Source organism: Oryza sativa, chromosome 1 (assembly GCF_034140825.1).
Source record: "Oryza sativa Japonica Group chromosome 1, ASM3414082v1".
In the NCBI taxonomy this organism is placed as follows: domain Eukaryota; kingdom Viridiplantae; phylum Streptophyta; class Magnoliopsida; order Poales; family Poaceae; genus Oryza; species Oryza sativa.
The window spans coordinates 1891214-1904053 of NC_089035.1; the positions used below are offsets into that span (position 1 = coordinate 1891214).

General features: G+C 39.1%; 1 protein-coding gene across 1 annotated transcript; it reads left to right on the plus strand.

The window, feature by feature from the left end:
• The first annotated feature begins 4962 nt into the window (after window positions 1–4962).
• LOC4325687 (delta(7)-sterol-C5(6)-desaturase) lies at window positions 4963–8698 on the plus strand. The gene is made up of 3 exons (XM_015765414.3): window positions 4963–5276; window positions 7396–7701; window positions 8069–8698. The coding sequence occupies exons 1-3, from the start codon at window positions 5048–5050 to the stop codon at window positions 8356–8358; spliced, it is 825 nt and encodes a 274-aa protein (XP_015620900.1). The 5' UTR covers window positions 4963–5047; the 3' UTR covers window positions 8359–8698.
• The last annotated feature ends 4142 nt before the right edge of the window (window positions 8699–12840 follow it).

Below are 12840 nucleotides of genomic sequence, written 5' to 3' on the forward strand. Positions count from 1 at the left end.
GAAACAAACAGGGCCTTAGATTCCAAATCTCATAACCGATAAACAAGAGAAAAAGATGAGGGGGAGGGGGGGGGGGCATAAAATAGAAATCTACTCCAGCTTCGAACTGCTGTTGCATCAATCCATGCCGCGTCAAAACATCTCGCATTGAGTTGATCTTGATACGCAGGCTGAACTCCTGCATCCCTGTCTCCTTTGCTACGCGGCTCCTACCTCCTACCAGTGGTGGATCCAACGTGGAGTTTATAGGGTCTCGAGACTCCACTACCTGTATTGTAACCATGAAAGACCCTACTAAAATTTTTTGTCATGCATCTATTAAAAAAAAGGCTATAATTTTATATAGTTTGTTTAAGCCCTCTTGGTAATCTTTTCTGATCCGCCCCTGCCTCCTTGCATTGGCCGGATCCAACCGAACCCAAATTGGCAACTCCAACCGCTAGAGCTAGCATTCGCTCACCGATACCATCCATTACGCACAGAAGCACCTCTAACGCAACTTGCCCCAAGCTGAAAGCATTCGAGCACAAACACATCAGATGCAACAGCGGTTGGACCATCAAGTGTCGTGCCTCAGTTATCACGGTCACTGTTGTAATCTTTATATAATACTCCATCCGTCTCAAAATATAAGTATTTTTAGCATAGTTACAAGTCAAATATCTGTAACTTTAACTTTTAATAGCAAAAATATAAAAAAGATCAATCATTAAAATTGATGTTATTAGATTTTTCATTAAACAAACTATCACAATATACAACTCTTTTTATTTAAAATATCTTGGTCAAAGACATCTCGAAAACTGTGCCGAAGTCTAAAAGTGCTTATATTTTAGTACAGAGAGAGTAGATTGCAAAATCTAATTGAATTTAATATACAACCCTTAGCATATATAGATACAATTGTTTCTTCTAAAGGTATGACTCGATTTCTTATATGACTCTCAACGTTGAAGTGTTCTGTACGGGCCAAGCAGGGGCGGAGGTAGAGTATCTCAGGGGTGCCAGCAACCCGGTTAAGAAATTTTTTTAAGTTATACCTTACTCAATATAAACTTAGGCATCCATGTCAGCTTAAACTCGATGTAAAGTAGAGTAAATTAAGCAAGTGGCACCTCTTTATATTTCGTTCTAACTCCACCCCTGGCCATGACAGCAAATCTGTTGACAAATACTCCCTCCGTTTTTTAATAGATGACACCGTTGACTTTTTCTCACATGACCATTCGTCTTATTCAAAAAACGTAATTATAATTTATTTTGTTATGAGTTGTTTTATCACTCATAGTACTTTAAGTGTGATTTATATCTTATACATATACATAAAATTTTTAAATAAGACGAATGGTCAAACATGTGAGAAAAAATTAACGGCGTCATCTATTAGAAAACGGAGGTAGTATATATCAGCATGTTGCACGCGTAGTATGGCCATGAATATAATAGGAAATTCTTGAAACCTACAGATCAGCACGCCTGTGGACAAAACTCAGGCAATTGGCATGGCGTGCACATCAGCGCACCACTGTACCGCTGCCCGTAAGTGAACAGTACCCCAACGTGCGTGTGGTACGTGCGATCGTCTGCAGATCGATAAGCATTTGCATGTCCAATAATTGTCCATGCGCCGTCGGATTACGTACGTACGTACGTACGTGCTGCTAGCCAGGGGCGGAATCAGGCATAGGGCAGCTAGGGCTTGGGCCCATACCTAGCTCCATAATTTTCATTATAATCTTGAAAAATTCTATGTAATTTATAAAACGATTTTGCTATATATTTATCGACAAATTTTCTCCCAAAAATTTGACAGGTGTAATTACAGTACAATCATAGTGTAATTACACTGTAACTTGCATATAATTACACGGTAACTATAGTGTAACTTGTATGTAACTTTTAAAAATCTCTACGTAATATGTTATTTCGGTAAAATAGAGGTTGTGGGAACAAATCCTTACACATATATGTGTGCTGTGATTTTATTTTTCTTCCTCACCAAAACAAATCTTGTAATAGATCTAAAGATTTAAAATTACATGAAACTTATATACAAGTTACACTGTATTTACGTGCAAGTTACAGTGTAATTACATATAAGAATTACATTACGATTGTACTATAATTATATCTGTCAAATTTTTAGGAGAAAATTTGTCGACAAATGTATAGGTGGTCCCTTTATAAAAATATTTGATATCCCATTAGTTAGTCTTAAGCGTGAAAATTTTGCTCCGCCACTGTGCTAGATCGTGCATATGCACTGTTCACGTACTATCCCAAATCCCAAGTACACAACTCCAAAGTCCAAACTTCCATATCATCCGGCAACAGAAATGGCTCTCGGGAGATGTAATGTTGACCCGTTGTGTTGTAACTTGTACGGAGTACGTACGTCTGTACATTTTCAGTATGCAAAACGTGACGAGATTTTGCTCCATGGTCTCGATCGGTCTTCTTACGGTGCTATTCGATCGATTCATTGGTGGTAAGGCATAATTTGCCCACAGTTTCGTACATACCATACCAGCTTGTTAAGGCCAGTTGGGTGATATGAGGTTAGGGGTATTTTAACGGGGTTGCTTGTATTTTAAGAGTGTTTTCTCTTTTTTTTTATTTTGTCAATGTGGTCCTAATAATATGATCTGGTAATACTATATTTACTGAGGCTGGACCGGCAATTGAACCGACAAGACCATCAGTTCACTGGTTTGACCGTCAGACCACTAGTTCAAAACGGTTCAATAATCCATAAATAAATAATGGATTCCATTCAATCAACATAGAGAGCATAGCCTATTGGTAGGTGTCCTTTCTTGTATGCAGACTATTTTGAAACCCAAAAAGATCCATGTGGACTGAATTAGGCTGTGTTTAATTCCTGAAAAAGTTAGAAGTTTAGGAAAAGTTAAAAATTTATGTGTGTAGGAAAGTTTTGGATGTGATGTGATGGAAAGCTGGAAGTTTAGGGTAGTTGGGGGTGAACTAAACACGGCCTTACTATTTTTCATGTACCTTTGAAAAGGAATAGATAACTTTGGTAAACAAGAGTTATACTACTTAACTATTTAATTTTTGGTGCCAGATTAAAATTTAAACGAATGAGTACTTGAGTAGAGCCGTACGTTCATGGATATATCAATACGGCAACACACCAACGTACTTCCCTAGTATAGTGCTCCATATCGGAAAAAAATGGATCATCGGGCGTTTTGATCAGGTGGAAATGTGCGATCGGATCCATGCTCGGTACTGTTTTAAATAAGCGAACTGTTTTTCTTTTCTTTTCTCAAACAGGCTGTGGCCTGTGGGGCACATACCGAAACGATGCCACTCGCATGTTGTCGCACTGAAACACTGCCCGGTTATTAGTAGAGTATACATACTTGTGCTTTTTTTTTTGTAGCAGGCGCAGGGCACAACTTGCCTATACACAGGTAAAATACGGAATGTTTGGACGTGCACGTGTTCAGTCCGTCCCAGTAATACCTACGGCGCACAACGTTTTCCCGTGTATTTTCTATATAGTCAATGGGGTCCACATGCCAGTGGGCAGAAAAAAACAGGGGTCCACGGGACCGGTAGTCAGACGTACGTACGGTCCGAGTGTAAAACTCTACTCTTTTCATCCCATAATAAACAACTATAGTAAGTAAAACGTCTATTCTTTTAATTACATAAAAAAATCTAGTACGAAATAAATATTCGTAATACTGTGGACTACAATATATCACCATCTCGTATTGTATTTGTTTTTAAGAGACGGAGGAGGTAGCGATGAGTTTTTATGGTGCGTGTGAGAAGTGATTATGCACCAATTATTTAAGGCCATAAACAAATATCTTTTTTTTTTGAAAATTGGACTTAGAAAAGTATCCTAAGAAACTTAGTTTTAATTTTTCAAAACTACTCGAGTTAATAGTTTAGAAAACGTGTACTCAGTAATGTAGTAGCTGAAAAGAACGCAGCTGAGGAGTATAAGCATAAAAAAAATCCCGTCCTAAAATTATTTTTTCCCTTGGCTACTTGCAACGATAACCTTGTTTGGAGAGTGTCTGGTAGCTGCAACTTGATTTTCTAGCTTCTCTGAAAAGCACAGGTTCTCACTTATATGCTGAGAATATATAGTCGTAGAATTAAAAAAAATAAACTATAAATCAGAAACCGATAAATCTAACTTCTCTATATTCTCCTGTGCTTACAACTCATACAGTATGCTCCTCAGAACACAAAGCCAATATCTCAGCCAAGCAGATCCCTCCCGCCAAGATGAATACACTTGTGGCTGGCTGAGCCAAAGGACCTGGTTGAAGGAACTTAAGATTCTAAAAGGCTACTGGTTTTTAGCCAGTTTTTGTGAATCTTTAAAAAAAATATTTCGTAGCTTCTAACATTTAATTGATTTTCTGAATTCTACAACGGCATCTTTTCTAAATCTGATTAAAACCGAATTATTCAGCACTCCCTCTGTCAAAAAAAACCAATCTAGTATTAGATGGGTTATTTTCTAGTACAATAAATCTGAATAAGGGTAAATATCTAATCCAATACTAAGTTATTTTTTTTGGTACGAGTGGAGTAAGCTTTTAATTCTTAGAGAAGACACATCTACCAGAAGCTCCCCTGGGCTGTGTTTAGTTCCTAAAATTAGGAAGAAGTTTGGGAAAAGTTGGTAGTTTTGAAAAAAAGTTAAGAGTTTATATGTGTAGAAAAGTTTTAGATGTGATGAATGTGATAGAAAGTTAGAAGTTAAGGGAAGTTTGGTGTGAACTAACCATGACCTTGAATAGGCCCATAGTAACTACAGCCCACTGGCCTCCACCCAAAGGCTTAAACCGGCCCGTGAATCGGTGGGTTTTAGCCCTATATATTTCCACCTGGCAGGCTGGCATTACCTGCAACTCCCCACGCACTACTGTCTGTCTCTCCTTTAAAACCCACAAACGAAGGTTGGGTCTCCCTACTCTCTCTCTCCACGCTTTACAACTCAACCCCCGCACCACCACCAGTCCACCACCACAATCCCAGGGCGGCGCCGCGGCCGGCAATGGCGGGCGGCGGCGGCGAGTACCTGCGCCAGTTCGTCGAGGAGACGGCCTGGTACAACGAGATCTTCCTCAGCCATGTGGTCCCGGGCGACTGGTGGCGCGCCCTCCCCCACCCGCTCCAGTCGTGGCTCCGCAACGGCCTCGGCGGCTACCTCATCTACTTCGCCTGCGGCTTCCTCTGGTGCTTCGTCATCTACTACTGGAAGCGCCACGCCTACATCCCCAAAGGTCCGCGCTTCTCCTATCCTCCTCCTCTGCTACTGCTTCTTGATTTTGATTTGTGGATTTTTACAGGGAGGGTTTTTCCCCCCTATGTTTAACAGGGAGGAGTTGTTGTTCCTCTCTTTTTGAGAATTTATTAGTGGAACATGCCTGATGCCATTAGAGGGAAAAGGGCATTCCAAAAAAATTGATATTTTTGGGTGTGTCTGTGTGTGACGTGAGGTTGGCCACACGGCCGCTTTCATTAATGAGGTGTAAGGGATTTGGACTTGAAGATTTTCAGTGGTTTCGGCGCTTCAGAGGGATAACGATGGCGATAGATTTGTAGCTAGTGCTGAGAACGAACGAAAGATTCCAGCTTTGCTTCCAACTGTCCGTCCTCCCTTCGGATTTTGTTTGGTGGGTTGGGGAGAAATTGCTGTACATGACACATGATCTACAATGTTTTACTGCAGCTGTGGGTATCATTCACTTCGTACTATCCGTGGGCTCGTCTACGCCTTCTATTTTGGTTGAGAATTGATTTCCCTTTGGGGATTGCCTCTCTCTTTGGATCATAGATAGTGAAGATAGATATCTGGAAATATATGCTAAGTGGGAGACTGTGGTTTATACTCCATTCTTGTGTAGATGTTTGCGGCATTCTGCTTGTTAAAATAAAATCTGCATAACCGTCTAGTGATTCTTTTCGTAAGGATTTTAGGTTTCTGCTATCACATTGTTTGAAGCATTGAGAGTTACAAACTTGGTATGACGGTTCAGTAGAAGCATATCAAGACCTTAGCGATCCCACCGAAGAGCTTTAGTAACCAAACATGACCTATTATGGGCCAACAAAAGAGAAGAAAAATAGCTAGATGAACTGACATTCTGAAAAATAAAAACATTAGATGCGCTAACAGATAAATGGAAGTGCGCATGACTGCATGTTACTCATGTATTAGATCTGTTCCAATGTCTTGTAAGGGTAGGTGCATAGTTAATTGACTAGTTTGGCTGGCTTCTGACCCCAGTCACATGTTACTAGTTAGACGTTGTTGTCAAGTTTTTTAAGAGCCAGGGGGAGATCACATGGTTCACTAAACAAACCATGATAACAAAGTTAAAACCTTAATTTGTTTTTTGGGAGCATATCATCCCACAAACGGACACATTCTCAGAGATAAGCCTGAAATCATAAGTAATCAGCCAGCATCCCGCATCCCAGAAAGAGCTTTTTTACAAAACACATTGTTTAAAATCCAGAAATCAGACTTGGATGGCCTTCTTGTTGTCATCCTTCCATTTAACTTCTTGTTCTGTTCAAGTGGTCATTATTCATTTTGCTTATGCATAAATAGTTCACACATTTCTTGTTCTTTCTATGATGTTAGGCATGCTTTCTACAACTTCAGGTACTAGATATTTAGGCAGCTTGTTCCAAAACGCACACCACACAGACACCTGTGTAGTAAATATCAAGGCCATGCAGCAAGATGCGCATGATTGTGTTATCTTTTGAGTTCATCACTTTCTGGATTTCTTGGCACAAAGCCTGAAATGGTGTCTAGCCTGTCTTCTTATGAACTGTGAACCAGTGATTGTTGACTAACCTCTCCTGTGGGACCAAGATACCTTTAGTTTGTTCCTTGTGGCTCAGGCTCAGCACAGTTGGACAAGTGGGATGGAACCTTTTGAGCTGGTTTTTTCCCCCTTGTTTTGGGATCAAGTTCCATTTTGCTGTATGACAGCTATTACATGCAAATGATGTTAGCGCAGTTTGTCACCATCATTCATGTATTCGATATGATTTGGTGTGCTGTAGCCTGAGCAGGCATTGTTTCAGCTCTAGGCCATTTGTTGAAACTAACCTGGCAGTATAGAAACTATAGCTAGATCATTGTTTTTCATGCAAACCATTTTATACCCATTAATCATGTATCAAATATTGCATATCCATACATACTAGCAGTGGAGACTCTGACCTTCCCAATAGATGTCTCTTGTTTCTTAATATAGCAATGTTGCTTATAATGGTTATTGAAATGAGTTAGTCCACGATGATGAGCACATTAAACAATGTGTATGTAATATGTGATAAGGTTTGATGGAAGCTGATGCTGAAATCTTATGACACTTGATGCAGATTCTATACCTACAATCGAAGCTATGAAGAAGCAAATAATTGTTGCATCAAAGGCTATGCCTCTCTATTGTGCCCTTCCAACCTTATCTGAGTACATGGTTGAGAATGGATGGACACAGTGTTATGTTAATATCAGTGAAGTTGGTTGGCCAATGTACCTGGTTTATCTGGCTTTATATCTTATCTTTGTTGAGTTTGGAATTTACTGGATGCACAGAGAGTTGCATGACATAAAGCCATTGTACAAGTACCTGCACACATACCACCATATTTACAACAAGGAGAATACCCTATCACCATTTGCAGGTAAGTTTTTTATGGAGCCGTTTAATATTGCAAATTCACTTTTTATGTTTCGCTGTGCATAGATATATAATGAGAACAGATTCCATATTCCGAATGCTTATTTTTACCATGCTTCCAGCTTTTTAGTATAATTCTGTGTATTAGTTATATATATTTTCCTGCTAATTAAATGTGCTTAAACACTAGGATACCTTATTTAAGGCTCCTAAACCTGTTACCCGTAGGCCATACCATAATAAAAAAAAAATGCCATGGCGCTCCAATGTACATTTTTAAACAATACAATTTTCTTTAGTTAACTCCTTTGGTGCTGAGAATTGTGTATTCTTCCACCAAGCTTCTGATTTATGCCTTGCATGCTTTCCAGGACTAGCATTCCATCCACTGGATGGGATTTTGCAAGCCATACCGCATGTGTTTGCGCTCTACCTTATCCCAACACACTTCAGGACACACATTGCTCTCTTGTTCATAGAGGCCGTGTGGACAACTAACATCCATGACTGCATTCACGGCAAGGTTTGGCCGGTCATGGGTGCTGGCTATCACACCATTCACCATACAACATACCGTCACAACTATGGCCACTACACCGTGTGGATGGACTGGATGTTCGGCACCCTTCGAGAGCCAGAAGATATCTTGAAGAAGGATTAGGATCGAATTGTTAAGCACGGCGCGACGTTCGCCTCTCGTCTTTGTAGCAGTCGGAAGAAGGGGGTTCTATGTATTTATCCTGCTCGATGCTATCTGTTATCTTTCATGTACCAATGTGCTGTTTCAGTATGCTAGGTGAACATAAAAGTGAACTTTAGTGAGTTCATCATCCCTGGAATGCAATGGAATCGAGAGATATATCCTGGGTAGGTTCCAGGTGTTTGTACCATTCCTGAATTTCTCTGTACTTCTTTGTGTCAAAGAACATGATGAACAGTTGTGGCCAGCTTTTGTACAGCAATAACTGTTTTATTGTAACTGCTGCCATCCTTTTGTATCATGAATTTTTCTCCGTTTGTTAGTCTGGTAGTAAAATTTCTTGAAAGCTTATATTGGGCTTTAGCCTTTAGAGAGTTAGAGATGAATTTTTGTGATGGGTTTAAATTAGGGCCCAATACGAACTGGCCCTGAAATTGAAGCCTTGAGGCCCAAACAGTCTGCTGGATTGCCGGCCTGTTTAAGGCAGGGAAAGAACTCAAGCAGTGCAGTGCAAAATGAAAAAAGGAGCCAGAAAATCATCTCCCAGTCAAAAATTCACCTTCTCATGACTCATGAACTGTGAAATTTCCGATCGAAACGTGTGAAACTTTCTCCAATTTAGAACTCCAAACCATTAATCCTAGGTAACCTTGTTCAGCTGTTCAAAACAAACAGCAGCCATATAATCACGTCGAGTCGCACTGCTCGTGTAAGTCGCGTTATATTACGGGAGGGAAATTTGGGCAAAGATATTGCTGTCTCGATTGATGTCTATCACTCACAATCTTTCTCTGTCGTACTAGCACGACGGTGGAGTGACATGCTTTTTCCCAGTTGCTGCTGCTTGGTCGGTCCAGTAACGTGCACACCAAAACCTCGTTAATTAGGTTGTTACACCCGACAGTCAAAATTAAATACAGGTTAATGAGTCATCAGGTCATGCAGTATGTTTGGTAAAAGTCTAGCTTTCCTGTAATTGCACGCTCGAAAGTGGCATGCCATGATTCAAGTGAATTCGTCTTTTTTGTTAATTCAGTACTACTCCCAGGAATATAATTGCTGCCGAATCCGTTGAATCAGGAAATGCTAAATATGATTAAATTGTTGTAGATTACTAGATTTGAGAGGAGTTTGTATGTTGCATCTGAATGCAAGATAATTACCGGTGGACAAACTTCATATAGGTCTAGGTCGGTCTCGTGCAAGTGACAAAATCAACGCGTTTTGTAGCGTGTCATGCATATATGATAGGATTAGGATGGGTCTGCTTGCTCGTCCTGACGAAAGAAATGAAAGAGATACATATCCAATGGCTACTGGCTAGTATTATCTCTTTTTCAAAATGCATGACGATACTATTCATTTTTCACGCAACGTTTGATTATTATCTTTTCAAAAATTTAGTTAAAGATATAAAAATATAAGTTAAGATTATATTTTATTTGATAATAAAACAAGGCACAACAAAATAAATAATATTGATATATTTTTTAATAAGACGAATGGTTAAATGTTATAGAACAACGTTATAAATTTAAAAATGGAGGGAGTATATATTTTCAGTCTAAGAGTTAACCTCTTTTGTTTCCTCTGCTTGTACCCAAAAGGAAGTTTGGCATGAACTGGTGATCATTGGTTGCTAAAGAAGCTGTAGCTTTGTTCCAAGCTATTAGTATACAAAAGTAGCGTCCTTTTCTCCTCCTGTTTTGTTGGTTACCACCAACAGTATATTCCATGCACCTTTGTTCATGCTAACCCCTCGATCGATCCGACGTGGTTGATTTGGTAGGTCTCATAAAAGAATTAACGCTAGCTTTTGATTTGTCTACATGTATGTGTCGCTGTTAATCTCAGTATTAGCAAGATCAATGGCAAGTCTACACGCGGAGATGGAGCGAATGACACCGACGTCGGCGAAGAATTAACGCTGCATGCCTTGATTTCTTCGCCTGCGTGTGACAGGGACATGAACACGATGTGCATATCCTTTTCTGAACTTTTACGCTGAGAAATACTGTAGTAAACAAGACCTGATTCGATCGGAGATATTTAACCATTTGTCACATTTAAATGTGGCAATTAACATTTTATCAATAGAACCACATATCATAGATATATGTGGATCCACATGTCATTGTGATAGAGGTGATAAATAGTTATTTGCTAAATTTAAAAGTGACAGATAGTTAAAAGCCCGATCGGATCGATCGATGGAAACGACCTACTGCATCGTCGCCGTGAGCTTTTTGCTGCGACATGTTTGGGGAAAAACTTGTCCCATCGATCAACACAAGACGACGCGTTTGTGGTTTGGTTTTTTGTATGGTTCGGTGGAATCTCGTAACACGGATTGTTCCGGTAATATTCCACTGCTAATTACAGTACAGCCGAATACACGCTTTTGAGTGTTTCTGAAAGGCCACCGTGATGCTAACAGAACATTATCTTCAGTGTTTGCCTATTTTCTTTAGATAATGAAATAAATTTCGGCTTTTCTTGTAACGGAGCTATAATCACTTATTACACAATTCGTCCGAGAGCATATATAATCTAGTAACTCACGATGTAAAGACTAATACTCCCTTCTTCCCTAAATGTTTGACGCCGTTGACTTTTTTAAACATGTTTGACCGTTCGTTTTATTCAAAAACTTTTGTGAATATTATTCAAAAACTTAGAGTAGTAGTATATTTAACAATGAATTAAATGATAAAAAAGAATTAATAATTGCTTAAATTTTTTGAATAAGACGAACGGTCAAATATATTTAAAAAAGTCAACAGTGTCAAATATTTAGGGACGGAGGGAGTACTTTATCATTTAATGAGACTAGCATTTATTCGGTGTTTGCTTATGGATCGGCGATAATTTTGTTAAGTTTGCACACTATCGCACTATGATTTGGTTCGATCTTCTTTTACCGCCGCTATTTTTAGGCTTGTTGGGAGTGTAGTGGAGCTCCGCCACCACTTTTCCTCTTTAGAGGTGTAGCGTTTTTTAAGTAATAGTTTCTTTACCTTAGCAGTCTTTTTTTTCTCCTTTTTTTTCTCCTAGGCAATTATGTTTTCTTCTAATATATTGACGTGTAGTTTTATTTACGTGTGCACAAAAGAAATGAGAATGTTCTACATGCATCAGGCCGACTTTAGTTCCAAACTTTTTCTTTAAACTTCCAACTTTTCCATCACATCGAAACTTTTCTACACACAAACTTCCAACTTTTCCATCACATCGTTTCAATTTTAGTGTGAACTAAACACATCCTCAATCATTTACTGTCTTCAAGTAGGCATAGTAATAAGCCTCCAATGGTCCAATATTCCAAGCTAGCTAGGCACATCGGCCGTATCGCGGTCGGAGAATTTGCGAGCCAGCGAAGAGAACTTTTTCTTCGTGCGATGCGATGAACTGCTGCTGCGTCGTACGTTCCGGGCCGGACAAGTACGCCTCAAGCGGATGACCAAACTGGTTAATTAGTCTTTGGACTCTAGATCCGTCCGCTCAATTTCATTTCGCCGTACAAGTCACCGCACCTTCCATGTGCAAAGTTTGATTTGAATTACGAAAAGTCGGGAGAAAACAGACCGTGGTACGTTGAATGCCGAATGAAAAAAAAAACCTATACTTTAATGGTTGATATGATATGAAGTTTTTCTTGATCTGTTTGACAATCAAGAAGCATGCCTATTTTCACCGTTGAAAGAAAAAATAATTCCTTTTACCTTTGCGTAAGGTGAGGCTTTAGTCATCTGGACTTTGTTTGTTCGGTCTGTGTGGAGGCCAGGTTTTTAATTATTTTTTAAAAAAAATACTCCCTTCATTAATAAAAATAACTCCTTTGTGGAAGCTCATTGAAACTATATCAAGACAAACATTTCTAAATGCTACTTTACTCACATTAACCATCCATCATTTTTCTTATCTCATCTTACCTTCCACTCTAACCCTCTCTAAATGAGGTGCATGATAGTCTTCTAGTTTGATCTTTATTTTTGCAGAAACCCATGAAAGTGCTTATATTTTTAACGAAGGGGAGTAGGAAGGAAGTCTACCTGTTGCATATGTGGACACCTTGTTTACCGTTTCATGAAATTTCATTACCTTTAAATATGTAAATTTTATTTATAAAGGGTGATATTTTATAATTTTTATTTATTTGATTCTCTTTCTTTGCTTGGCCCTACTCCCTTCGTCCCAAAAAGACTCAATTCCTGGGTTTCCGTGTCCAACGTTTGACCGTCCGTCCTATTTAAAAAAAATATGAAAAAAATTAAAAAGATAAGTCACACATAAAGTATTATTTATGTTTTATCATCTAACAATAATGAAAATATTAATTATAAAGAAAATTCATATAAGACGGATAGTCAAACGTTGGACACGGAAACCCATGAATTGAGTCTTTTTGGGACGGAGGGAGTAATTGGCACCTCGTCGGCTCCT

What these genes read in the sequence shown, in the direction of transcription:
- LOC4325687 (XM_015765414.3), top strand. Translation starts at nt 5,048, where the DNA reads ATGGCGGGCGGCGGCGGCGAGTACCTGCGCCAGTTCGTCGAGGAGACG. An exon ending in CCACGCCTACATCCCCAAAG is followed by an intron (nt 5,277 to 7,395) that starts GTCCGCGCTTCT and finishes CACTTGATGCAG; the next exon opens with ATTCTATACCTACAATCGAA. An exon ending in TACCCTATCACCATTTGCAG is followed by an intron (nt 7,702 to 8,068) that starts GTAAGTTTTTTA and finishes CATGCTTTCCAG; the next exon opens with GACTAGCATTCCATCCACTG.